This window comes from Balaenoptera ricei, chromosome 1 (assembly GCF_028023285.1).
Source record: "Balaenoptera ricei isolate mBalRic1 chromosome 1, mBalRic1.hap2, whole genome shotgun sequence".
Taxonomy (NCBI): Eukaryota; Metazoa; Chordata; class Mammalia; order Artiodactyla; family Balaenopteridae; genus Balaenoptera; species Balaenoptera ricei.
Window position 1 is genome coordinate 34,982,283 of NC_082639.1, and position 24,555 is coordinate 35,006,837.

Genomic DNA, 24,555 nt, shown 5'->3' on the forward strand with positions numbered 1-24,555 from the left:
TACCTGGGGCCCATGTGTATCAAAAACAGCGGAGGCCAGACTCAGCATGGGATCTGTTTGAGATCTGAGGGGGGCAGAAGAGGGACCCCATGAAGGCTGGGACAGGGCTGGCCACCAGCCAGCAAGGAGCCTGGCAGGGAGGTGGGAGACAGCACCAACCTTCAGGGATCAGCCTGAAGGAAGGCAGACTGTTCAGCCCCTTTAATCCCCTTGCTGGCTGGCTTAGCAGCTCCTGCTGGGGCCTGAGGCACAGGCCCCTGAGCCCCCCGCTCCAGAACAGCCTGGTGGGGAGCAGTGGCCTCTGCACATTCCCGGGGTTCAGGCTGCCCCCTCCTAGCGCCCCACCTCCCCTCCTCTCTCCCGTCCCAGCTCAGCCCCCTGGAGCAGGGGAATGTTTAACTCTCCTCGACCTCATTAGCAATCCCCTCACGTTCAGTTCGGCTCGCCAGGCGTGGGTACAGGGGAATGTCACAACCCCGCTCCCGCCAGCCCCCCGGCGCCCCCTCCAACCCCAGCAGCCCACGCGCCCTTTGCCGGACTGCACTGGGGGAAGGCAGGGTCCCGCCGCAGACCCTGGCCTCCTTGCACCCCCGACCCAGACCCCCTCCGCAGGGACAGCCCCGCCCGCTCCCTCCCTCGCATTCTTCACGTGGCTATGCAAACGAGAGGGTGCCCGGCGCTGCAGACAATGCTGCCCTGTGCGCCCGCCCGCGCGTGGGCCCTGGTATGGCCCGCGGCCCCGCGGCGGCCAGCTGGGGGAGGGGCCTGCCCTCGAGGGGGCGGTGGGCTCTGCTGGGCGGGCCTGCGGTTCCCGACTCTGCTCCCCTTCCCTCCCCACCGCACCCCCCTCGCCCCGGCCCTCCGTGCTGGGGAGGCCCGAGTGGATCTGTGCACACGCAGACCTGCTTCCTGGGGCGGCCTGCGCGTCCCCCAAAGCTAGCGGGGCCTGGATCCGTGGTACAGAAGCCAGTCCCGAATTCGGATTCCTCTACCACGGACGGTGAGAGACTGTGCGATGGGGACGAGCAGAGGACACAGCCGGAGCCCAGAGTGGAGACTCCGGGGCCGCAGGGAGCTCCATTTCTACGCGTTTAACCGTCTAATCCTCAAGGCAGCCCCCCCTCATGATGGGCGTCCCTTCACGGATAAGGAGCCGAGGCTGAGAGAGGTGACCTACCCCAAGCTAGGAAGCTAGGGGCTGGGGGGCTTTCCTATCAGATCTGTCCACCCCACACCCCGCCCTTCTCAGGAGCACTGGGAGGGGCGAGGCTGAGCTGGCTGTGGAGCCTCGCCCTCACCTCTGAAGGCGACGTCGGCTTCACGGAGTCACCGAGGGAGCTGCCCAATGTCTGGGCGAGTGTGAGGTGCGCGCAGGGGGCTGCCGCCCAGCACAGTGATTCCCGGAGGCCGGGTGTCCCTCTCCCAGCCTTCCGCAGGGCTCTCTCTGTAAGGAGGATACACGGGTCATTCTGGTCCTGAGGAGCACCTGAGTCAGGTCTCTGAGCCTCGGGATCTTCAAGGCCGCACAGAAACAGAGTGCCAGAGCCACACAGCCCTGGAGACCGGGGACTGCAAGCCCCTCCGTTGAGGGACTCGTCAGCCCCTCAACTGACGAGCTGAGAGCCAAAGAGGGGAAGCTAGCCTCTTAGGGTCACACTGCTGCCCCCAGGGCCTGCTCACTCCTCCACCCTGGGCACCCCCAGGGCCCTCCCCCACACCGAGGACCCGGAGCCACTTTATGGTCCAGAATGAGGCTCACATCTCCCTCGGAAGTGCTTCCTTTAAAAAAAAAAAATTTTTTATTGGAGTGTAGTTGATTTACAATGTTGTGTTAGTTTCAGGTGTACAGCAAAGTGAATCTGTTATACAGAAGCTCTTCTGTTTATCCCTTCTGTTATTTGAGGTCTTGAGTCTGTTCTACCAAAACATCCCCTCCTGCCCTGATGGCCTTCCCTCACCAATGTTCCAAAGCCCTTTGGAATTCAGATCCCGCTCCTGGAGTAGAGTTCCCTAACCCTGTGTAGCTTCTCCATCAGGACTCCGACCACCCCAGTGCCCCCCTGCAGTCCAGCGACTCCCAGGCATGCGGGGAGAGCAGGGAGGCTCAGGACCCACCCCAGCCTCCATTAAGAGCTAACTAGAAACCGCCCTGGGGTGTCACGCTTCACTGTTTAAAAGATGCTTTCACTTACATTACGAGAAGCTTAGGGTTGTAGCTTTACCTCTGCCACTGAAAAGCTGTGTGATGCTAGGCAAGTCCCTTAGCTTCTCTGGCCCTGGTTCCCAAACTGAAAAATAGGGATAAAAGCATTCATCTGTCTGGGTCATGAGGGAGTTCACAAGAATCCAGATGGGCGAGAAGTGCTTTTGGAAAACATAATATGCCTGAAGAAATGTGGCTAATGAAAGCTCCGTTCCAAAAAGACTGCCTCCTGCGCCGTCTCCCCCTTGTGCCCGCACCCTGGGTGCGGGCGACTGCTGGTGGCTGACGACCCGCTGCCCCTTCCTGCCTGGCAGTGCCTGGCAGGGCGGGTGCTTTGTAGATGGATCTCTGCTGACCACTGACTGATGGGTGTGAGGATGAACTGTTTCTGCATCCCTCCCAGAGAAACCCTGGAGCCCCCTCCCTGGTCCTTTCCCACTGCCAGTCAGGAGGGTCCGACTCGGTTCTCGTCCAGCACATTCTCTGCGGCCACCACCTGAAACGTTGGAGGCTCAGGAGGTGGTGCTGGTCAAACTCCCCCCAACTCTGAGTGTGACTTTCCCACGGAATCCCAGGCTCGGAATGGAGAGGACTTGTCCAGGTGGCACAGCTAGAAAGCAGTGCAGCCAGCGGTGTGGCCACCCCAGTGTCCTGCCTGCCCCGGCAGGGTCAGGTGCTCTGATCTGGGATCTGTAATGCTCTTTGCATATTTCCTTTCACAGCACTTGGTGCGTTGTTCGTTTGCCTCCTTCCTGAGGACTGAAAGCATCTCCCAGCCCTACCACTGGCCCCATTTTTGTGTCCCACGCCTAACCCAGGGTGAGGGCATCTCTGCAGCACACGTGGCTGTCTGGTAGTGCCCTCTTCTCTTCCCCAAACAACCCTGAGCACTGGCTCTCTTTGACACCCCCGCTGAGAGCTCTGCCAGCTGCCTGGGGTGCCAGAGATGGACGTCTTCCACGTCCACATCTCCCCCGAGTTTGCTGAGTTGCCTCCCGTCCCCTCTAATGCTCCCATGGCTGCTCTCCCTTCACCTCAAGCAGACTTCCCCAGGGCCGACCTGCTCATGCCTGTGTTTTACAAACGGGCCAAGCAATCACAGCATCTCAGCCCGGACCCCGCCATCACCCCCTGCTGCTGGGAGGACTCACCCACCATAATTATATTCACTTATCCCAGTTCTGTTGCCCTTGAAAACATTTGGCCTTTCATGAGCTAAACTGAGATAGTCTGCTGTCTCTGTGTTTAGCATACTTTGAAATTGTGAAGGTCACCTGCCTTGATGTGGAAACTTCTGGAAGACCAGAATCAGGCCGATGGAGTTTTCTGTAATGTTGAGTATCTCCTGTGGGCTAAGCATTGTGCCAGGCTCTCTCTGAGTATTCCCTCATTGATACTCTCAGCCATCCTGGGAGGAAAGGACTGTAATCTCATGTTACTGGTGAGGAAACACACTCAGAGGTCACACAACTGCAAGTGGTGGAAGTGAGAGTCTTGCCCAGCTCAGCACGTGGGTGAAGCTCGTGCTCTTTCCATTAACGTGGTCCTCTCTTCATACGACGAGTGGGTCATCCAAACAGGACACGGGATCACCAATGACTAAAGGAATAGTGACTGTCCCTATGGGATCATTCCCATGAGCATACTGTCTCCCAGCTTGAAAAACAACCGTTCCTTCACTTCACATCTCCCTCCAGCTCATCCTGCCCCCCACGGAGAGCCAAACTCCTGAGAAGAGTTGTCTATACCCACCAACACCACTCATTCTCCTCCCCTTCTCACTTGAACTCACTCCAGTCTTTCGTCGACCGGAACATCTCTTGCCAAAGTTCTCCCTGATCTCCATGTCACCAAATCCAAAAGCGGGTTCTCAGTTCTTATCGTGCTCAACCTCTCAGCAGCATTAGACACCGCTGCTCAGCCCCTCCTTCCTGAAACACTCTCACTGGCTTCCAGGACTAGGCCTCTTGGTTCCCCTGCTCACGGCTGGTCCTCGTGTCCTCTGTTGGACCCCACTGCCTCCGGAGCCCCAGTTGCCTGCAGCCCGGCCCAGTCTTCTGACTCTTCCTCTGTCTACACTGACCTTAGTCTCCTGGCTTTGAACACCCCTCAAAGGCTGATGGGGACCCCCAAAGTTCTGGCTCCTACCTCCACCTCTCCCTGAACTCAGAAACCTTTTGTCTCACAGGCTCCTCGAACTTGCGCATAACACATGCAAAACCAGACTCCTGCTTTCCACGCCCCATAACCATCTCACCTGCAGTCGGCCCCGTCATGGGAAAGGGTGGCTCCACTTCCCCAACTGCTTGGGCTGAATCCTTCTTTTTTATTTTTTTATTTTTATTTTTGGCCGTGCCCCTTGGCATGCAGGATCGTAGTTCCCCAAGAAGGGATCGAACCTGTGCCCCCTGCAGTGGAAGCGCGGAGTCCTAACCACTGGACCGCCAGGGAATTTCCTAGGCTGAATCCTTCTTGTTGCTCCTCCTCATACCATCCAACTGATCTGCAACTCCTGTCAGCTCTACTTTAACGAGACCCAGAACCTGACCTTTTCGCTGCCTTTGCTGGCAACACCCGATCCACAACACCTCTCTCTCCACCCGGGGTCTTTGCAGCAGCCTCCGTTCTGCTCTCCTTGTCTCCGTTCTTGCCCTTGTAGCCCATTCTCCACATACATTCTTCACTGAGGCCTTTCAAATGTATGAGGCCTTTCAAATGTAAGTCAGATGCTCTCACCCCCCTGCTCAAAACCCTCCAAGGGCTCCTGTCCCACTGGGTCAAAGCCCAGGTGCTCTCAGTGGCCGACCAGGCCCCAGGGACCCTGACCTCGATGGCTGCTCTGTGTCGGCACATCGGCCTCATTGCTGTTGCCTTCTCCTCAGGGCCTGACCTGCCTTCTTTTCTACCTCAAAGGATTACACACACACACATTTATGTGTTTGTTACCTGTCTCCCTTACTAAAATAGAAGCTCTATGAGGACTGGGGCTTGTTTGGTTTGACACCGTATTCCCAGCACCAGCACTTAGCTGGTGCTCAATAAATAAACACTGGTTGATTGAATAAATGGGCTCTCAGGGTGCAGGTTCCCAACTCACGACTCCACTGCACCTCAAGCCCAGGAGGGAGATGGGCTTGCGGCCCAAGGAGCTGAATCTCCAGGTCTGCTCTTACTCCGTCTCCTAGAGCTGAGTGTTGTCCTGCACATGGAGGCCCTGAGGTATGAGGACCCTGAGGCCAGACATCAGAGCAGGATGCATGTGGCCGACACGGGGGCAACATGCCAGAGCACTGCTGACCGCTGCTAGCTGCCAGAGAAGGATTAGTAATAATCCCTGCCATCCACCCAGAGCGTTCCAGTTTACAAAATGCTGTCCCATCGGCGTCGCATGTGGGCCCCACAACTGCCCAGGCAGAGCAGCGATTATGGTCCCCGTTATACATATGACAACCCTGAGGTCCCTGAGGTTAAGGGTCTGGCCTGAGACTGCACAGGAAGTGGCCGAGCCGGGTACAGAGCTAGGCCTCTTCACACCATGCCTGCCACTGCATCCTGCCCAGAGCAGTTTTTATCAAGTGAGACCCCTGGCACCGATGGGCATATTTCCACTCTGAACAAACCACCGAGTAAAAAAAACCACAAATCATTTATTCTTTGGTGGTCTACACAGGCACTTAAATACTGTATTGCTGTCACGTGGCTGCCTGTGCAGGCCCCCGGAGTGGCTCTGGGCCTGCGTCCTGAGCCCTTGGTCAGGCCCAGGGGGAGAAGGCCGTCCTGCTATGTCCACTCCAAGAGCGGCAGCACCATGTGGACGGCTATGAGCAGAGTCCCCTCAGCGGGGGCAGACCTAAGCTCCCCACTGCTCCTCACCCGAGGCTGGCCAGTCCAGGCTGCAGGACGGAGTTCCTCACGTGGGTGATCACCGTCCACACGTGAGCTGTCAGAGCTCATCCTTGTGCCCTGACTCACTGCTGGGGACAGACCCCTGTACGGGCTCGGGGGGGCCCTCCTGGGCTTCTTGGGGCTGCTCATGTGGGAGGTCCGTCTCTTCTGGGCTAAAGAGCATCTTCACCAGGTCATCCGCCTGCACCCTGTCCTGCAAGGACAAACCCCCGGCTGTCAGAGAGGCCTCTGTACCAGGCACTCACCATCTCTCAGGTGCTACTTCCTGGAGAACAAGAAGGCTCTTCTCCAGTGGCCTCCGAGCTCATCCTAATCCCAGCAGGTCCTACTCTTTGGGCAGAGGCAGCAGAGGTGGTACCCAGCGAGGGACCAAGAACCAGGATCACTCCCCTTATTGTCCCCCCTGCCCCCCACCTGAGCCCCATTCCCAAGGAACGAAGAAGGGCCGGGGACCACGGTGACACAGTGCCGAAGCGAGGAGTCTCTCTGGACTCCCAAGCCCAGGGCTTCTTCCACGTCTAAGCATCGGCAATGGGACTGGGGAAGGCGGAAGCAGAACAAGGGCCCTGCCAGGAACAGGTCACGATGGGCGCCAACTGCTCTCACCCGCTCGCTGTGTCGAGCATCCAAAGTGAACCACAGGGCGATGGCACAGCGCTGCCCTCTGGTGACAGCCTTCACTCCGTGAGGGTTTTCCGTGCCTGAAGAGAATCCCACGGCCCTTCCGCACTGGGGCTGCACCTCTGCCTAAAGGGAACGACGAGGGGGGTACACAGGACAGAGACCATAACCTGCCTTCAGAAGGGACAAGGGGTCATTCAGGTCCAGGAGGGGTTGGCCCCTCTGCCTGGCTTCCCAAAGACCAGAGCTGAAGAGAACAGGTGACTGGTCAGAGGCCCCCTGGTTTGGGGAGGGGAGTGCTGGCCACCAGGAAGACCAGCTGGCCATTCTGCCCACTGCACCTTGAGGTTTTGTCTCCCCTCCCAGGGATGGGGACAAGGGCGCACTCACCGTCACGGTCTTGGCATCTAGTTCAGTGAAATAAAAGTTTCCTCCGTCGAAGTCTGCGTTCAGGTAAAGAATGGCACTGGGAAAGGCAGAGAGCACCTCGACACCGACTTCCTCTTCCCGCCCCTCAGACACCCACGGCTCCAGTGCCTTTATCTCCAAGTGCTCCCAACCAGCAGCAGGAGGCGGGCCTTCTCTGAAGCCTCACGAACACGACTCCTGACCTTCCCGCCTCCCTACCCTCGCCCCTGAGAATCCGCCATGCCCTTCTCTGGGGTGCTTCTGTACCAAGTCTACCTTTCCCTGTCCTACTCTCACACTGCACTGTAATGATTCCAGTTTTATCTGACTCCCAATCCAGAGGGTCCTGGACGCTGGGAAGAGCTGGTCCCAAACATGCATGTGTCGGGGGAGGGGGCAGGGCACAGGGCCCTGGGGGCGTCAGAGCAGAGCTGGCACCTGTAGTCCCGGAAGGTGTAGGCGGGGGGCTCCTTGATGCACACGAGGGCCTCGGCGTTCAGGATGCAGTTGTCCACATGGACGGGGTGGCTCCCGTCCTTCCTCTCAGCCTGTGCCTCTGCGGCCAAGGAAACACACGTTAGCACTGGGGCACCTCAGGGGACACTGCAGCTCTCCTGCTGGCATGCGAGGGGAGGGGGTCACTGCCGACCAGCTTCCCTTCCTCTGGTTTGATCCACGTACTCCATGTCTTTAGACACATAGCAGCAAGACTAACCTTAAACCCTTAACCTTGGTGAGTAAAAACAAGGCCTCACCCAGCCCTTCACTGCCTGCCGACTCTTCCTGGCTTCCTGGCTTCCCGCTGCCCAGGCCCCAGGGCCCCCACCTGGAGGACGGGACACACACAGTTGCGAGTCTGGCACATTCCCTGGGTGTGCCCAGATTTTGATAGAATTCCAAACTTTCTGAGGGAGAGTAAAGTCCTCTAATCTCTGCTGCCCATCAGGGTCATATCGGCACCAGGGGCCGCTGAAGGCTCTGGCATGACAGACCCGGCTGTGGATCACGCGTGGTTCCTGGACACTGGCCGTGCCTCACCCCTCCTAGGGAATGCAAAAGGGAATGTGACAGAGGGAGAGTGAACGATGAACAACCTCCAGCCTGCCCTAACTTGTAAAATAAGTAGTTCTCTCAGAAATTTGGTATTTAACGATTAGTGACAGAGAACTTGCAACGCAGATCGTCATTCACCTAAGGACACCTGTATGCCCAATACCAGCGCTGAGAACCACTGACTTACAGGATGCAAAATACTCTTGAATGCAGCGCTCCGTAATTTGGCTTCTGAGGACCTCACCAGTCTTACGTGGCTGCCCCCCGTCCCCCCTTGACCTTACGCTCCAGAAACGGCCACTTTCTTAGTCCCCCCAGCTGCCGGTTGCTCGATGCCTCCACTCCTTTCCTCATGCTGCTCCCTCCGGCTCGAACGTCCTCCCGCTGCCCCGTCTACTCCACAGCTCCTATTCATCCTGCGCAGCTCTCATCACCTCCTCTGGGAAGCCCTCCTGACTCCCCGGGGAGACTGACTCGAACTTCCTCTGCTGCACTCATTGCACTGGTTTACGTTGGTTCCCCAGCAGGATGAAAGGGACCATATCCTGCTCTTCTCCGTGTCCTCCGCATCCAGCTGGTGCCTGGGTGGGCAGCGTGTGCTGCACGGGGGCTGCGGGTTGAGGGAGGCCCACCTTCGATGGCGGTGCGGCACACCAGGTGGGAGTAGGAGAAGTAGAGGGGGCTGTCCAGGCGGAAGTAGGACGCCATGACACGCCGCACCTTCTCCGTCACGTTGTAGTACAGGTGAGCGCTCTGCAGAGGAACCTTCCCTTCCTGTCCCAGCTGCCGAGGAGACCAGTGGTCAGCTACGCTGCACGCTCCTCTGCGGGCCAACAGAGACCACAGGGGCGCCAGGCCCCATTCCTCGTGCCCACCAAGGACCAGCCCCTCTGCTTCCCGTACACGACTCTCTGCCATCGCCCCCTCCCCTCACCTTCACACTTCTCTTTATGAGTAACCTGCTCAGAAGTACAGCGGTTCTTCAGAAAGCGCTCTCAAGCTTGGGGTATCAGTCTTGCTTGCTTGCCTCATTGTTATTACACTAATAGCCATGGTTCAAAAGTCAAGCTCACCCAGCATTGTTTATCCTGCCTCTGTGGCAGCTGGGACGCTGACAGGCAGACACTTTTACCTTTCCTACCACCATCTCCAACTCCTCCCCAGAGCCTGCACGTCCCCCTCCCCCTTCTCCACACTCTAGAACACAGTACTGACCTACCTTGAGGGCCTTGAAGACAGTGACGCCATAGAACTTTTCGCTGGGAGTGTGTGGGGAGGTCTGACCCCGGTAGCCATCTCCTAAAGTTGCTGCTGCCTACGAGGCCCCAAAAACAGGTGGAGTTAGCCAGGCAGCTGAGGGCCCAAGAAGAGGTGGTCGACTGCCCACAGCAAGGGGCAGGCAATCGTTCAGCACCTAAGAGGCACCTAGTCGGGGGAGGCTGGGCCCTTAGGGAGATGGTATGGTCACCGGGTTCCCTCACATTGGTCAGTCTCTGCAGCTCCCGGCACTCATCGTCAGAGATGACACCATCCATCACCACCCGCTGGGAACCGTTCAAGACTTTGGAGGTCATGGTGAGTCTGACACCGTCATAAAGCAGGGGGCCACCTGCAAAGCAATAACACCGGCTAAATCCAGCAGTAGTTCTGTCCAGACACTCTCCATCAGATATTGCCTTGCTGTAAGGAAGAGAAATTCCAGTTGTTTCCTGTTCACCAGAGAAACCTCCCGTTTGGTCGCTTACAAAGGTAGGGTGGTCCAGAGGATGGAACTTAGAGCTGAAGGGCAGGAGATCCAAGTCCTGGTCCACAGCTGTTGGCTCCTGGGCTTTCACGCATTGTTGAGGAAACATCATAAAGACATTCCTAAAACATGAGTTCAGGACCAGAAAGAACTGGGTTTGACTCCTGGATCCTCCACTTACTAGCTGTGTGACCTTGGCAAGTTACTTAACCTCCCTGAGCCTTATCTCATCTGTAAAACAGCATCTACCTCGTAAGTTTGATGTAAAGAACAATATGACAACTTAAAAGTTTAGCACGATACTTGGCACCTAGTAAATGCTTAAAAGTTTAGCTACCATCATATCATCATCTATTTAAAATGAGGATCTTACAATCTGCCCAACCCACTTCCCAGGCAATTATGAGAATCAAGAGAAATAACAGGGTGAAAGCTCTCTGAAAACAAAGGAATGCTGGACAAATTCTTTAACGTGCTAACCTCATTAAATTAAGCACTTGTTAATTGAAGCAACTGTAGAGTAAAGGCCAGCCTTTCTCTCTTCTATTTCTCCTGGTGTCTCTCTGTGCTGGGGACATACCAGAGACCCAATTCGACTCCACCTATTATTTACTGAGGCCTCAGCGTGTGCCAAGCACTGTGCTAGAAAAGGCAAGGGATTAACACCTGAAGACAGCACCTGTTCCAACAATTACACAAATGACCAACACAAGGCAGACCCTGTGAAAGTACAAAGTGCCTTGGAAGTTCAACAGACATGGGGGTGGGGATCCCAACTGGCCTGGAGTTTAAGAAAGGCTCTGTAGGGTGGATCTGAGACGCCTCACGGGGAGAGATGATGGGAAGTGTATAGGTGGAGGCACAGGCCTGAACAAAGACTTGTGAGCAGAGAGAGGCTCAAGGACGAAGAGAAGGTATAAATGGGGAATGGTAGAACATACGGTTAAAGGGGCAGGCAGGGAGGACGGCATCAGAGTCCCTGTGTTTGGAAGACTGGTCTAGCCCCCAGGTGGGAAGGGGCAAGGACAGATTGGAGGAGAAAAGATGAGTGCAGAGAGGAGGGGCTGGGGACCTGATGCACGCCTGAGGCCATGGGACAAGAAAAGGGTTGGGGAGAGAGAAAGAGAGCAGAGTCCTAATTGGCAGGCCCCCCCGGAGGACTGGAGGGGATGGACAAGGGGGGACCAAAGGAGACCTGAAGATTTTGAGGCTTGGTAACAGGACAAAGGATGGCAGCTGGGAGAAAACAGTTTGGGGGTAAGGAGAGAGGACAAGTTTTCTCCTATAAATACTTACTGAAGCAAACTAAACTAGTGTCACTGTGACTCAGGAGCCTTACTTCTTAAACAAAGGCCAATTCTCAGTGCTCTTTGCAGGTGGAAGTCCCGTGGGTGAGTGAAGAAGGGCCACGGCGGGGGTGAGCCCTGACCCGTGCCAGCTCGGATCCTGAGGCTGCTTTCTAAGGGGAGCTGCCCAGCTGACATGGGGACCACCAGCCTTGCTGCCCCCATGACAGCCGAGGTGGCCCCACGCTCGTCCTCTCACCTTCCCGGGTCAGCCTGCTCACGTCCATTGACTCCTTGGTCTTCTCTTCCACGAGGGTCTCAATCTCCTTCATAAGGTTTCCGATCTCCTGGGAGATGCGGGCGGCTGTTTCCCGTTCTGACCTGTGAGCACAGCCAGTCTGAGGGCTATATTCCAGGGCCAGCCCAGGCTCCCACCCCAGCTTCCCAGACTGGACCTGCCCACCCCTTGCCAGGAGTTCACATCTGCCTCTGCCTGGGCTCAGGAAGCCTCAAGTGCTTCATCACACCGATCCAATCATGCAGTCTCTTCAAGGCCCTCACTTCTGTTTCTCTTGCAGTCTCTTGGGAATCACCTCTTCTGGAGTCCATGAATCCTAAAAGCAGAGCAGGAAAAAATGAACAGTGTCGGGTGACCTGCTGAATCTTCCAGGTCTCGATGCACATACTAGGGCCTACAGGGAATCCACCTTCTCCCCGGCCTCCTTTCAGGAGATAAAGTGAGAGGTCTCTGGAACTGAGTCACCTGTACCTGGCTGCCCAGAATCTCCCGTCTCTCGTCCACGCAGATCTCCCGTTTGGCTCAACCCCCGAACGGCCCTCTCCCCAGAGGCACACGGTGTACAGCTCAGCCCATCCCTTGCATCCCTGCCCCACTCCCCACTCCGGCTCCCTGCACCCTGGCTCACCGGGTCAACAAAGGGAATTCCGAAAACATCATAAGCGAAGAAGAGCAGTTCTTTCTCCAGCAGGCTTCGCTGGTGGTACTCCTGGGCACTCTGAGGAAACGCAGTGGGAGGGACGCCCTGGTACTCAGCCCTGCCGCTGGCTCTAGCCCGCACCCCCCGCCCCTGCGTTCCACACTGTTGCCCCCAGTGCGACCCAAGGCTTCCTCTCCCACTATCACTAGTGTGTCCGTCCCCCCGTGTGGGACAAGTCTCACGTCTGTGCTCAAGGGTTCCTCTTGCCTGACACAAGCAGCCCCTCTGAGGGTGGCACAGCCAGGCTTCCCTTATAGGGAAACAGCCCCCCTTCCTTTCCTTGCCGTTAATCTCTGAGACAGAAAACCTGAGGATTCTCAGGAAATACTCTTTAAGAAAGAAAAATTCCTTCTTGACTTCTGCAGGAGTTCAACACTCAGGGGAAGAAAAACCTAGGTGTTAGGTGATTCCTGCGTTATTCATTTAATCTTTACAGCCATTTTTGAGGTTGATAAGATTATCCTCATTTTACAGACGAAGACACCGAGGTACAGAGGGGATATGCAACTTGTTTGAGGTGACACTATAGGAGATGGTAGAGCAGGGACCTACATCCAAGCCTGGGTCTCTCCAATCCTAAAGCCCACGTGCTTTTTCCTATGCCATCTGCCTCCCCTCAGACTTGGAGTGGACGGTATCCCTCCCAGGAGTTGGGCCAGTGCAGGAGCAGCTGGGTCCAGCATCCAGCCATTCCCACACGTGCTCAGTGGTAGGGCTCACCCAGGGCAGGGAAACTAAGTACCTTCTGGGGTCACATCTTTCCCTAGGTGCCCTGCTAGTCTCCCAGCAGCAGAAGAAGGAAGGAAAAGAAAAAGAAGACATCATCAGTTGAAATAAAAGATGAGGGCAATAAGGAAAACTTTAAAGGTGTCAATGAGGCCTATATCACCTATTATATTTACCCAAGAAGAAGATGGAAATTTTCTCCTAAGGAGTTTAAATAACTGGCCTCCCTCACCTAGTGCTGGACACCAAGCTAGGTATGTGTTATCTCCTTTAACGCTCTACAACTGCTCTATGAGCCTGCCGGGAAGCAAGTCCCACTTCTACCATTTACTCATTCAACACTGATTTACTGAGTATCAGCTATGTGTCAGAACTGTGCCGGCACTGGGATAAAGCAGGGAAACAGAGATTCCGGCCACCGTGGGCAGCCATAGGCTGCTGTGCAAGTTAACTCACTTCCTGGAGCCTAAATGTCCTCATCTCGAAAATGGCAAGAATAGCGCCCACCTCACAGGGTGCCTGTGATGATTAAATGCGATGATGGGTATAAACCATCTAGCTCAGTGCTTGGCCTGGGACAGGGCTCAACAGATGTTAGTTACCTTCTGTCCAGAAGGGCAGTTCTAGTTAGAAATGGTAGACTGACCACTTATTTTCCCTTTCTGCCCCAGACTCACTAATATGACCATAAAGGGTCAGGGGGAGGGGTCTTAACCAAGCAAAGAGACTAGGAGAGGCGCCATCTCAAATCCAGACGGTCACTATCTAGCAGCCAAAGAGGACAACGACAAGGTCACCAGTCTCCATATGGGAGGGGGTGGCAAGAGGAGCGTTATTTCTATTAGAGACTCTCAGGATTGCAGATCCAAGAAGGAAGAACCTTGGTTTTTAACTTCAGGGTAGGTTGGTGACCCCACCTCAGTGGGTTGTTATGAGAATCAAACGAAAGAAAAGCTATGAAAAAGTTTTGTAAACTATAAAATGCCACACACATTTGAAGGGTGCTTATTTTCCACAGTAAGCGCCACAACAACCAGAATGGGAGGTCTGCTACTGCCGCATCATCCACCTGCTTCTCCCAGTGAACAGAGGAAAAATAAGCCACCCTGGGCTGGAGTGCGGGCAGGGCAGGAGGCTGTGAGGGCGGTATCCTGCCACCCGTGTGCCCCGGGGCCAGCGCGGTGCACGTGTCTCCCAGGCTGGGAATGTGGTGCCTAATTAGACATGGAGAGGAGGGAGGCATGAACCCCCTGCCCCACCGCCAGTTCCACCTCTCCCCTCCACCTGGTCAGCTCCCCTCCTCCAGCCCCCCGCCTCACTCAGGCCTCAGCAGCTCTCTCTGCTCCGTGACGGCCTCCAGCACCTCCCATTCTGAGCCCTGCCCCATCACGTCTCGTCAGGCTGCTTCAAACCCTTTGAGGGCTCACCACTGCCTGCTGCACACAGTAGGCTCCAAGGTCCTGGAGAGGCGCTCAAGACCCCTCAAAAATCTGACCCTCCCGGGCCTCATTGCCTGCAACTCCCCAGCACCATCTTCCGTTCACATGGGACTGTTGTCCAGGTGGTTTGCATATGCTGTTCTCCATCTAAAAGGCCCTTCTCTGACTCGTTCACCTACTAAAAGCTTTTAAAACCAATTGTCAACACCACTGCCTCTTGTGAAGCCTTCCCGGACCCGCCAGTTGCTTACTTTTCCTCCGTGCTCCCACTCTAGCTCGCTGACCCCTCTACTATGATATTCACCACAGCATTTTACAAATCTTGGATTGTACACCTTTCCAAGGTGGTTTTAGATGGCATTCAAAAAGACATGAAAGTGGTACAAATGTAGCTAAAAGAAACTCCTGGAGTATCGATAGACATAAATAGAAATGTTCAGTTCTCCCCCGCTCAGCCCCTGACCCACAGGCCCGTGCCTGGGGGTGCGGGGGTTAATCCCGATGAACAGTTTCTTACCAATCTGTGCAGAAAGTTAAAAAACTTAAAAGTATATATGCATTACCAAAAAACGTAAATAGAATACCACTACAGTTCTATGTCTTCTTTCTCTTTACCTAAAATTACATCACGGAGACAATTTCATATTGGTGCGTAGGAATCTACTCAAGCAACATAATGGTTATCTTGTATGTTACTGAATGAACGTGCCATATTTTATTTAACCAGTTCCCCAAATTGATAGCATTGAGCTTGTTTCCAGTTTTTTGCTTTTAGCGGCGGACTTCCGATGCACACCTGTGCACATTTACCTTTGCACGCTTGTGTAGTACAGCCAAGGGTGAATCCCCGGCAGTCAGATCGCTGGGTAAATGAACAGTACAGTTTGCAGCCCTACCAACAGCCCAGGGGTGTGCCTACTCCCCTACATGTGTCCAACAGACTTGTTGCACACACAACTGAGGGGCCTCTAGAGTAACTGTAGCTATGTATCTTTTTTTTTTTCTTTGACAAAAGGAAAAACTGATCCAAAGTTACAGCTATTTTTATAGACTGTAAGATTGGGTTTTGGAGAGGCCAGCAGGACACAAGTGATTGAGGGTCACAGTGACAAGCCACCCCATCTCAGGAGGTGGCTGAAGTTGGAGGTAAGAAAACCCGCCGCCTGCTACTTGTGTACCGTCAGCAAGACCCCTGTGACGCCACCTGTCCACACAACACTCTGTACAGCACCTGTCGGCTCACTACCTCATTTGACCCTCACACTCGTCCTGTGTTGAAGACAGAGCAAGAACCGTAATCCTATTTTACAGAAGGAGAAAATGAGACTCAGAAGGGCAGTGCAGCATGCCTAAGATTCCACATGATGTGTCAAAAATCACATGGTTAGTAAGTGGAGGAGCCAGGACTCGAGTCCAGATTAGTGACTTCAAATCCACCTCATTGTTCTGGGCTCAAGAAGGAGAGGATCTAGGGCCTGTGCGAGGCATATGTACAAATATCGAGGTTCACAGTATTGAACTTCACTAAGTTAAAAACAGAGAACTTTTCATGTTTTTAATACAAAAATGATACCCGTTCACCACAGGGAATTTAGAAAATATAAAGGAGCAAAACACAAAAATCACCCGTAATTCCAGAAATAGCCATTGTTAAATGAACGGCACAAAGTGCAGTCCCCCCAGCAGTGCAGGCGTGGGCCTGCTTTCACTTCAGTGCCTTTCGTTTTAGTCTTTCTATTACATAGATTTTTTTCCTTGTTTTGGAGTGAGATGGGTATAATGCTGAAACAGGGAGAGATCGAACAATGGCAGAAAGAAGCGGGGGCGGGGAAGAAAATGGAGGCAGAAAAGAGGTGAGTGAAAAAAAAATTTAGCATGAAGTAGAAAACGATAAATCTTGGCCAAATCAAGTCTCAAAGTGGAGGTGCTGAAAAAGGGAAAGAACATGGCTGCTTTGCAGTTCTGCTTTTCCTTGCCGACTCGGAGAACAGACTTCTGGGCCCAGATCGTGCTAATTAAGGTTCTGGCTTATTCCCCGCTTTCTGTGCACTCACACCCACCCAGGCAACCTGCCCCCACCCTGGCCGAGCAGCCCCGGCTCCTTCTCCTCTACCCCACTCTCTGCTTTCTGGTCTGGGTTCAGCTGGCAGCCACCCAAAGTAATGCAAGTCTCTCACCTCACGGGGGCCGATGGATCTGGCTTGTTCTTCTCCAAGCATGGCTGTATAGTAGGCCAGATTCTGGCTCATCACCTCATCATTGGGGAAGAAGAGGAGATAGGTCTTGGCACATTCAATGGCCTGTGTGTAATTCCCAACTGCAAAGGGGAAAAAATGGCTGAGAAGAAAGCGTCGAATCCTGGGTACCGTGAACCGCCTCGTGTTCAGTCTCAGCACAGCTCGAGGCAACGATGACATGGCAAGGTGGCACCAGCTACATAACACGACTGCCTGATTTGGCGGGAGAAATTACAGAATAAATTATAGAATATATGATTGATTTTTAAGGTGCTCAGTGCCTGCAAGTAATTCAAACATTGGCCTTAATACTCCCAATCATTAGACCAATTTCAGGAATATTCCCCTGTCTTCCTACTTTTTTTTCCCTATGGATTTTCAGAAGAGAAGGGAAGATTACAGTAGCAGGTTGTCTCTTTGGCAGAGTTCTTGTTGATATGTGTTGGTCTCCTCAACCATAAAAGTGTATATTCTTGAATATGCTGTAATGCTTAGCACACAGTGGGGACTCAGTAAAGACCAGCTGACTTGTTGCTTTTCTGGATACTGACAGCCCCCTCACCTCACCCCAGAGCATCAGTGCTACATGAGGGAGAAGGGTGGGGAAATGCCCTGTGAGCTGGTTTAAATGGAAGCACACCCTTGCCTTTACTATAACTTAACTCAGGTGCAAAATGAGATTATAAATGTTACAGAGGGGACCAGAGGGTGAGGTCCTAGAGTCTCCCTCCCCCAGCTTTTCAGGCTGCTGGTACTGCTTCTTGGGAGGTGGCTTGTAACAAGGTATTCAGCGATCACCTGGCATGGTGCCTGCCAGAGCCGAAGAGAGAAACCAAACAGCCTGAAGAAGCACAGTGGCCATAATCCCTGCCTTCCTTGCTTTTGGCTTAGCGCAAAGCAGCTGAGAAAGAGAAAGGAGGCCTTACTGTTATAGTAGGCAAACTGCAGATAATTATAATGCGATGGGAGGAAGTCTTCAAAGGGCTTCTCTCGACTTGGGTGGGAAGCAAGCTCCGTGACACAGTTCTGCTTACAGCTGAGGACCTGGATGTAATGGTCTGAAAGGAATCGAGGAGGGGGAAGAACCGTAAGGTCAATTTCCAGGATTCAAATGCTGCTTAAGATGAACAAATTCAAGTGGAAGCAATTTTCAGTCAGATTCCCAGATTTAAGAGAGTCAGGAATGAGGCTGAAGATGCTGTGTCTGCAGAAATCACGTTGTCGCCCTCAGAACCCAGAGGCCTGGCCGAGGGCTGGGTTTGGGCCCCGCACCTGTGATGGCCTGGAGGAGGTCAGCGTTGTACTCCAGGTAGTTGTAGCCGTCGTAGTCATAGGGCCCTTCACAGAGGGCACGGCACTCGTCGTCGGCCACGAAGTACTCCCGCAGCGCCGTCTCCAGGTGGGGCGCGGCTTCCTGCAGCTGCTCCTCGGAGTAGAGGCGCACTCCCAGCCGAAACTCGTGCTACTGGGAGGAAGGGGTACTCAGATGCAGGGCAGGCTGCCGACAGCCCTCCCTCCTTGCCCACGGCCACCTCCGCGGGCATCCCCGTGGCCCTCTCAGGTTACGGATGCAAAGGGTGCCTGCTACACAAAGAAAGCCTGCTGGAAACGGTCTTTACTTAGTCAGTCTTTACATCTGACTTTCTTTGGAAATTTGAAAACATTTAACTCAATCTACTTGAAAGATATATGGGAATTCACTGTCATTTTCTTGCACTTTTTTTGTAGGGCTGAAAGTTTTCAAAATAAAAATTTAATAAAAAAACATTTAACTCTTAGCTATCAGAATGTGGTTTGAGGTGATGAAAGCAATCTTTCTAGCAGTAAGGAGTGATTTGGGCTGCTGCAGCTGATTATGGACTTTGCTTCTGCTCTCTGTGGGACACGGCTCCCTTCTTGCGGACAATAACCATTTTCATTTGTCACAGAATCACTAAAAAAGAAAAAAAAAGAAAAAAACCTAAACTGTGTAGATTTGTATAATGTACTAGATGTACACAGTTTACTTTTAAAAGTCATTTTTGATGTTGTTTCTAATATGCCTATTTCTAAACTACAACATAAGCCCTTTATGAAAATGCTATATTGGGACTTCCCTCGTGGTCCAGTAGCTAAGACTCTGTGCTCCCAAAGCAGGGGGCCCAGGTTCAATCCCTGGTCAGGGAACTAGATCCCACCTGTGGCAACTAAAGATCCCGTGTGCTGCAACGAAGATTCCCCGCAGACCGCAACTAAGACCCGGCGCAGCCAAATAAATAAATAAATATTTTTTTAAAATGCTATGTCATCATAGACAATACCTCCTGTGGGACACAGACTTTTCCTGCTAAATAAATAAGAACATTGAGGAATACTGTACCACTCACTGTAGTGAAAAGCAAAAACCTACATGACCAAAAAAATTTGACAAGTAAACAAATACAATGTGTGCATAAGACGGATTGTCATGCAGCCACTAAAAACTGTGTTTTCAAAGAAAATTTGAAGACATGAGAAAAGACGCATCATATAATGTTAGTTCAAAAGAGATGATGAAAAATACATACACAATATGATGCCAAATTAGGTTTAAAAATTAGAAATACTGAAGACTTAAAAAAGAGGCCAAAATATCAACTACTGGTTTTCTGAAGGTGGCACTATTGTAGATGATTACTTTCTGTTTTTTACGTATTTGCATTTTTCTAATGTTGTACAATGAACATACATTACTTCTGTAATCAGAAAGCAACCCTAGTGAACGTCACTATAATAAAAAGAAAGAGCGAGAGAAAGGGATAGCGTTTTTTGTTTGTTTTTTGTTTTCACCATATGGGGTTTGGCCTCAAGATCCTTGAAGTCGGCTTCCTTCACCCCAGACATGGTTTGGTAATAGTCCAGGTTCTGACGCATCTCCATGTGCTCAGGATTGCCCACGAAGAAGGTATGAGCTGCTGCTACAGCTTTCTCCAACTTGTTTATCTACGGGTGAAGAACAAGAACATGGTTGTCACAGCCAAACCTTGATGGTTTGTGTCCAAATGTGCAGTTCACAGTAAACAGGAAATCCCCGCCTTCCTGAGCCTTCCACTCTGTGCCTCGCTCGGCCCCTGCCAAGCCCAGAAAACACACCTATTGCAGGAACTACATACCAGAGATTAGAAGCACGGGGCCCTGGGCAGGTTTTCAGCTATTTCCCAAATCAGCATTAGGGATTCCTCAAATTACAGGAGGCAATGCTTCAGAAGTGTAAACATTCTATTCTAAAACAAAGGTGGTATTGTAGGGGGAATGCTATGGAAGACTGACTGCCTAAATAATATACTCTCGAAATTCAGATGTGGTGACTAAGCTGAAGAAAGTCTAAGGAGTCAAGGATTAAGGGGTAGGAGAGAAACAGCAGTTAACAATTAGACCATGCCGGAGAAGTTGCTTAGGGGGAAAAAAAAAATATATATATATATATATTTTTTTTTTTCTCCCCCTGCATACGTGTTTTTGACACATTCAAGGAAAAGGTGGGTGGCTGAAAAGTCTTAAGATCCTATACAAAATCCAGACATGGCATCTTCTGACTTTTCAAAGCCCAGGGCTCATGAGGTTAAAACAAGTGGCTATACAGAAATCTGAGGGGGGAAATGTGCTACAGGTCACAATCATGCCCATAGCAATGGACTCCAGCATATCAGAATTACACAGCTTCATATGCAGAATCCAAAATAAATCACTAGGCGGGTCCGTGTGGGTCTCCAAGCCGCCTGCTTGGCAGCGGAGAGGTCACGGCATGAGGCCACCGCCACAATTGCCGCGAGGTCGGAGCACTGGGCTGCACTGTGGCCTACTGCCGGCAGGAAGGGAAGGATCGAATCGTATTTGTGACCAAAGAAGACCATGAAACTCCAAGACCGCGGAGCTGGTGGCCAATGACCCCAATGATCCTTAAGAGGAGCACTGATGGATCCTGCCCAATGGAGACATCAGCTGGAACTGGCTGTGCCTTGGGGGCACGGCCAGCGGCCCGTGTGGGGAACAGTTCAAGGCGGCCTTTTCCTGCTTCCACTGCAGCACAGATGATGTCAAGGGGTTGGACTGTGTAGACCAGTTCCAGGCCATGCAGGAGTACTTCGGTACCCGTACCTCTATCCCCAGGAGGAGGAGGAGGAGGAGGAGGAGGCAGAGGAGGAGGAGGAGGAGAAGCCAGCAGATCGATTAGAGGAATCGGCTGCTTCTGAGGTCGCCGTGACCAAAGAAGAGGAGGGGTCCAGCTAATGAAGGCCTGGAGCGCTGGGCTCTAGCCTCCTTCAGAGCATATGAACCTCTCCAAGAAAGTGTCTCTCCCTCTGTTGTTCTGTGCATGTAATGTACAAAATAACGTATTGTGCTGATCAGGGGTCTTGGCCCCTTGACATATACACTGAAAAATGGGGTGTATGTATGTGTACCGCACATGAACCTAACAGCGAATGTAGCTGCCACTTCTGAATTCTCTTCTCAGATTGTCCTGAATTTTGCCACTTTGAAATAACGTGCTGAATAATCTCAGCAACCAAAAATCATTATCTGAGAGTGTCTCTTGTGAGCGAGCTGATTTATTCTGATTCCTTGTATCCCTTTTAGTAGATTTTACACCCAGTTGGAAAGTGAAATAGAAACAAAACATCTTCCTTTAAAAATGCTGGAGTGGGGCCGTTCCTTGTAGAAGGGGCAGGATGATGAGCTCTTGAGTATTTGATGAAGCACTATGCTTCATTTCTGATATATTTTGGTTTCCAGTTTGCATTGAGCTCCAGGATTTCTATATTTGGAAAACAGGGCTTTGGACCCTCTGAGTGACTCCCTTTGTAAGTGAAGAGAAAGGCTGTTTTTTTCTGTTCTTTTTATTCCAAAAGCCCTGGTGTGGGGTCTGTGTTCACACTGGCTCTGTCTCAGCCTGTTCAGATGCAATGTTCTTGAGAGGTGGGGACCTAATCATTATCAAAGTAGCACCCGAGAGAGGAAACGGTGTCAATTAAAAGGAAAACATGATTTTTACCTGGAAAAAAAAAAACCACTGATGATCTAATGATTAATTACATGGGTTGTGGTGTCAGACTGGTGACAAAGGTAGGTTTAATTATTCACTTGTTGGGGCTTTAGGCAAGTTAAAGTTTACTCTCTAAACTCAGTTCTCTAATCAGTCATCTGGAGATAGTACTCGCTACCTCACAGGATTGCTGGGAAAGTTAAATGAGAGGATATATATTCAGCTTCTAACACATGGTGCTGGGCACATATTAAGTGCTTAATAAATGTTAGCTCAAGAAATATAAATCCTAGCACGTTAGTAATATGCTAAGAAAAATATTTTTTCTTTTCTGATCATCAGTACTAGTAAATGCACACTAAACAACAAGTCAGCCCTGGCTGTGACCCCCAAATAGCTAGGTGACCCACTGTCAACAATCCCCATCTCTGTGCCTCAGTTGCCTTAATTATAAAATTAGAAATTCTCTCAAGTCTGTCCCTTTTACGGATTGATTCTCTCTCCCATATCTTTCAGCACTGCTCTTGCCTTTCTCTGTTCTCCTCCATCTCCACACCCCTCACCCCACCCCCAGACCTTCTTTACCCACTAAGCACGATGCACCTCATTTCTTTCTCTTATGTGGACAACTGCAGTCATCTCCTAATGGTTCACCCTGTCACCACTTTCTCCTTCTCCCAAGGCCTACGTCACATGGCTTCCAGAATAAGCATTCTACAACCCAGTTCTGATGATGGCTCCTTGAAGCCTGCAGAATTCTCTTCCCAGTCTGGCCCCACTCTATCGTGAATGGTCATCCTTCCTCTCCTCTAACAATATTTGGGATCAGCTTCAAATGTCACCTCTTCTTTCAAGTCTAACTTCTCTGACACAAAGCTAGATTCTTCCTCCTTTGTGTTCCCACAGCTGGATGTACATACCCTTTTAGTAGCCCTTACTACTAAAGTGACTCTTAACAGCAAAGCAAGGTAACACAAAAAAATATAAGGTCAATCATTTTAATTACCTGTACAAGAACTGGGATGTAGTAAGTATTCAATAAATGTTTGTCAAAGAATTTTAAAAAGTGCTGTTAAGTGACATGACCAAAGACATAGCCCAGTTATTTTGGTTTCAAGTCCAGCACACTTCTGGGAAACTAGGAGGAATGGACCAGAACTGTGTAAGCATAATGCCTGTGGAAAGGTGAAAATTTGAGGTCCCCAAGATTTTCTAAGTCTCTCTTCAGGTTGAATTGAAGGTCTGTTAAACTATGGATATAATAGATACCCGGTACAGCTCCTTCTTCCTTTTTTTAAAATAATTAATTAATTAATTAATTAATTTTTGTCTGCGTTGGGTCTTCGTTGCTGCGCACGGGCTTTCTCTAGTTGCGGCTAGCTGGGGCTACTGTTTGTTGCGGTGCGCAGGCTTCTCATTGCGGTGGCTTCTCTTGTTGTGGAGCATGGGCTCTAGGCGCGTGGGCTTCAGTAGTTGTGGCATGCAGGTTCAGTAGTTGTGGTGCACGGGCTTAGTTGCTCCGCGGCATGTGGGATCTTCCAGGACCAGGGAACGAACCCATGTCCCCTACATTGGCAGGCAGATTCTTAACCATTGCACCACCAGGGAAGTCCCTCCTTTTTCCTTTTTTCCCCAACAAAATGGGCTAATAACAGCAGTTACTTTACAGGATAGTGCCAGGATCTGGGCAAATGAATTAATAAACGCAAAGTACTTAATAGCCTGAAAGTATGTGTTGGCTCTCATTATCATCATAAATCAGAAGCACTCCAAATCTATGTATACACTTGGACTTAAGGCACTCTGGAATTCCTAAAAATACTCATTTTCTTTGGAAACCTGACCGACCAGCCAGAGGGTCCCTTACAGGGAGGGGCCAGACAGCCTCTACTGGCGACGTGGCAACCTCATGTCCTGAAAGAAAGCTGCTGCACTCGGGCAGCAGGAAAAGCATCACTGAAAAGCGAACAGGAAGGAAGATACTGTAGAAAGGTCCTAGCTTCTCACTCGGTAACTTACAACAAAATTAGGATCAGAGACCCAAGCTGCCGCTGTAGTTCCCTCTAAGAGGCCTCTCGGGGAACACAAGACCAAGTTTTGCTTGGTCTGTGCCTTAACCGCAGCTGGATCTTTGGGGTCACCATCTGCCTATGCGAACCGGCGAGGCTGGTCTCCCGGCAGGGTCTCTGCTCTCCCTGGATCCGGGAAGAGCTCCTTGGCCAAGACGCCACTTTCCCTCTCCGCGAGCACTTCCCTGGCCCCCCAAGTTCCCCCAGGCCAACCACACCCAGAAGGATCCCGGCCGCCCCGGGGCCCAGGCAGATCTGCACCTTGAAGTAGGCGACCTGTAGGTAGTTGTAGGGGCTCCGCTTGCTGAACTCCAACTCCAGCTCCTCGCTGAGCGGGTGGGTGGCCGACGGCCCGAGGCAGCGGCGCAGGCAAGCGGCGCGGCGCAGCAAGCCCCCGAAGAAGCGTAGGTCGTGCAGGGCGGCGGCGCCCGAGGCCTGCGCCAGGCTGGGGGGCGAGTCCGGGTCCAGCTCCCACGGGAGGTCGGCGGCACACCGCGTGCGGCAGCGCAGGCGAAGGGCGCGCAGGGCGGCCCGCGAGCGCAACGCCCGCTCCATGCTCAGAACCACCCCGGCCCAGTCACCGCGAGCATAGGCCGCGGCCCCCTCCGCGAAGAGCAGATCAGGCGCCGTCATGTCCCATTCCGCCTCGGACTCCGCCTCGGCCCGGCAGGCAGTGGTGGCAACCGCCAGCAACGTGGTCAGCAGCCTCAACGAGCGCGCCGCCATGACCGCTCAGACCTAACGGGACCGCTGGTTACCGGCCAGGGAGGCCAGGGAGGCCAGGGAGGCCCGAGTCCCACCCCCGGGAATCCCCGCCCCGGAGTGAAGCCCCGCCCCGAGTGAAGCCCCGCCTCCCAAACCCA

The 24,555-nt window shown here is 52.4% G+C and overlaps 1 protein-coding gene and 1 pseudogene across 1 annotated transcript; one reads left to right on the top strand and one right to left on the bottom strand.

Moving 5' to 3' along the window:
* Positions 1–5,830: 5,830 nt before the first annotated feature.
* On the bottom strand, positions 5,831–24,499 carry P3H1 (prolyl 3-hydroxylase 1). Its single transcript, XM_059920205.1, has 15 exons — positions 23,954–24,499; positions 19,430–19,582; positions 17,894–18,083; positions 17,548–17,679; positions 16,562–16,701; positions 12,148–12,237; positions 11,783–11,835; positions 11,481–11,602; positions 9,673–9,800; positions 9,411–9,506; positions 8,824–8,974; positions 7,577–7,694; positions 7,121–7,196; positions 6,716–6,856; positions 5,831–6,302 (listed from the first exon to the last, which is right to left on the bottom strand). The coding sequence occupies exons 1-15, from the start codon at positions 24,416–24,418 to the stop codon at positions 6,147–6,149; spliced, it is 2,211 nt and encodes a 736-aa protein (XP_059776188.1). The 5' UTR covers positions 24,419–24,499; the 3' UTR covers positions 5,831–6,146.
* On the top strand, positions 20,162–20,869 carry LOC132347070 (mitochondrial intermembrane space import and assembly protein 40-like; annotated as a pseudogene).
* Positions 24,500–24,555: the final 56 nt, after the last annotated feature.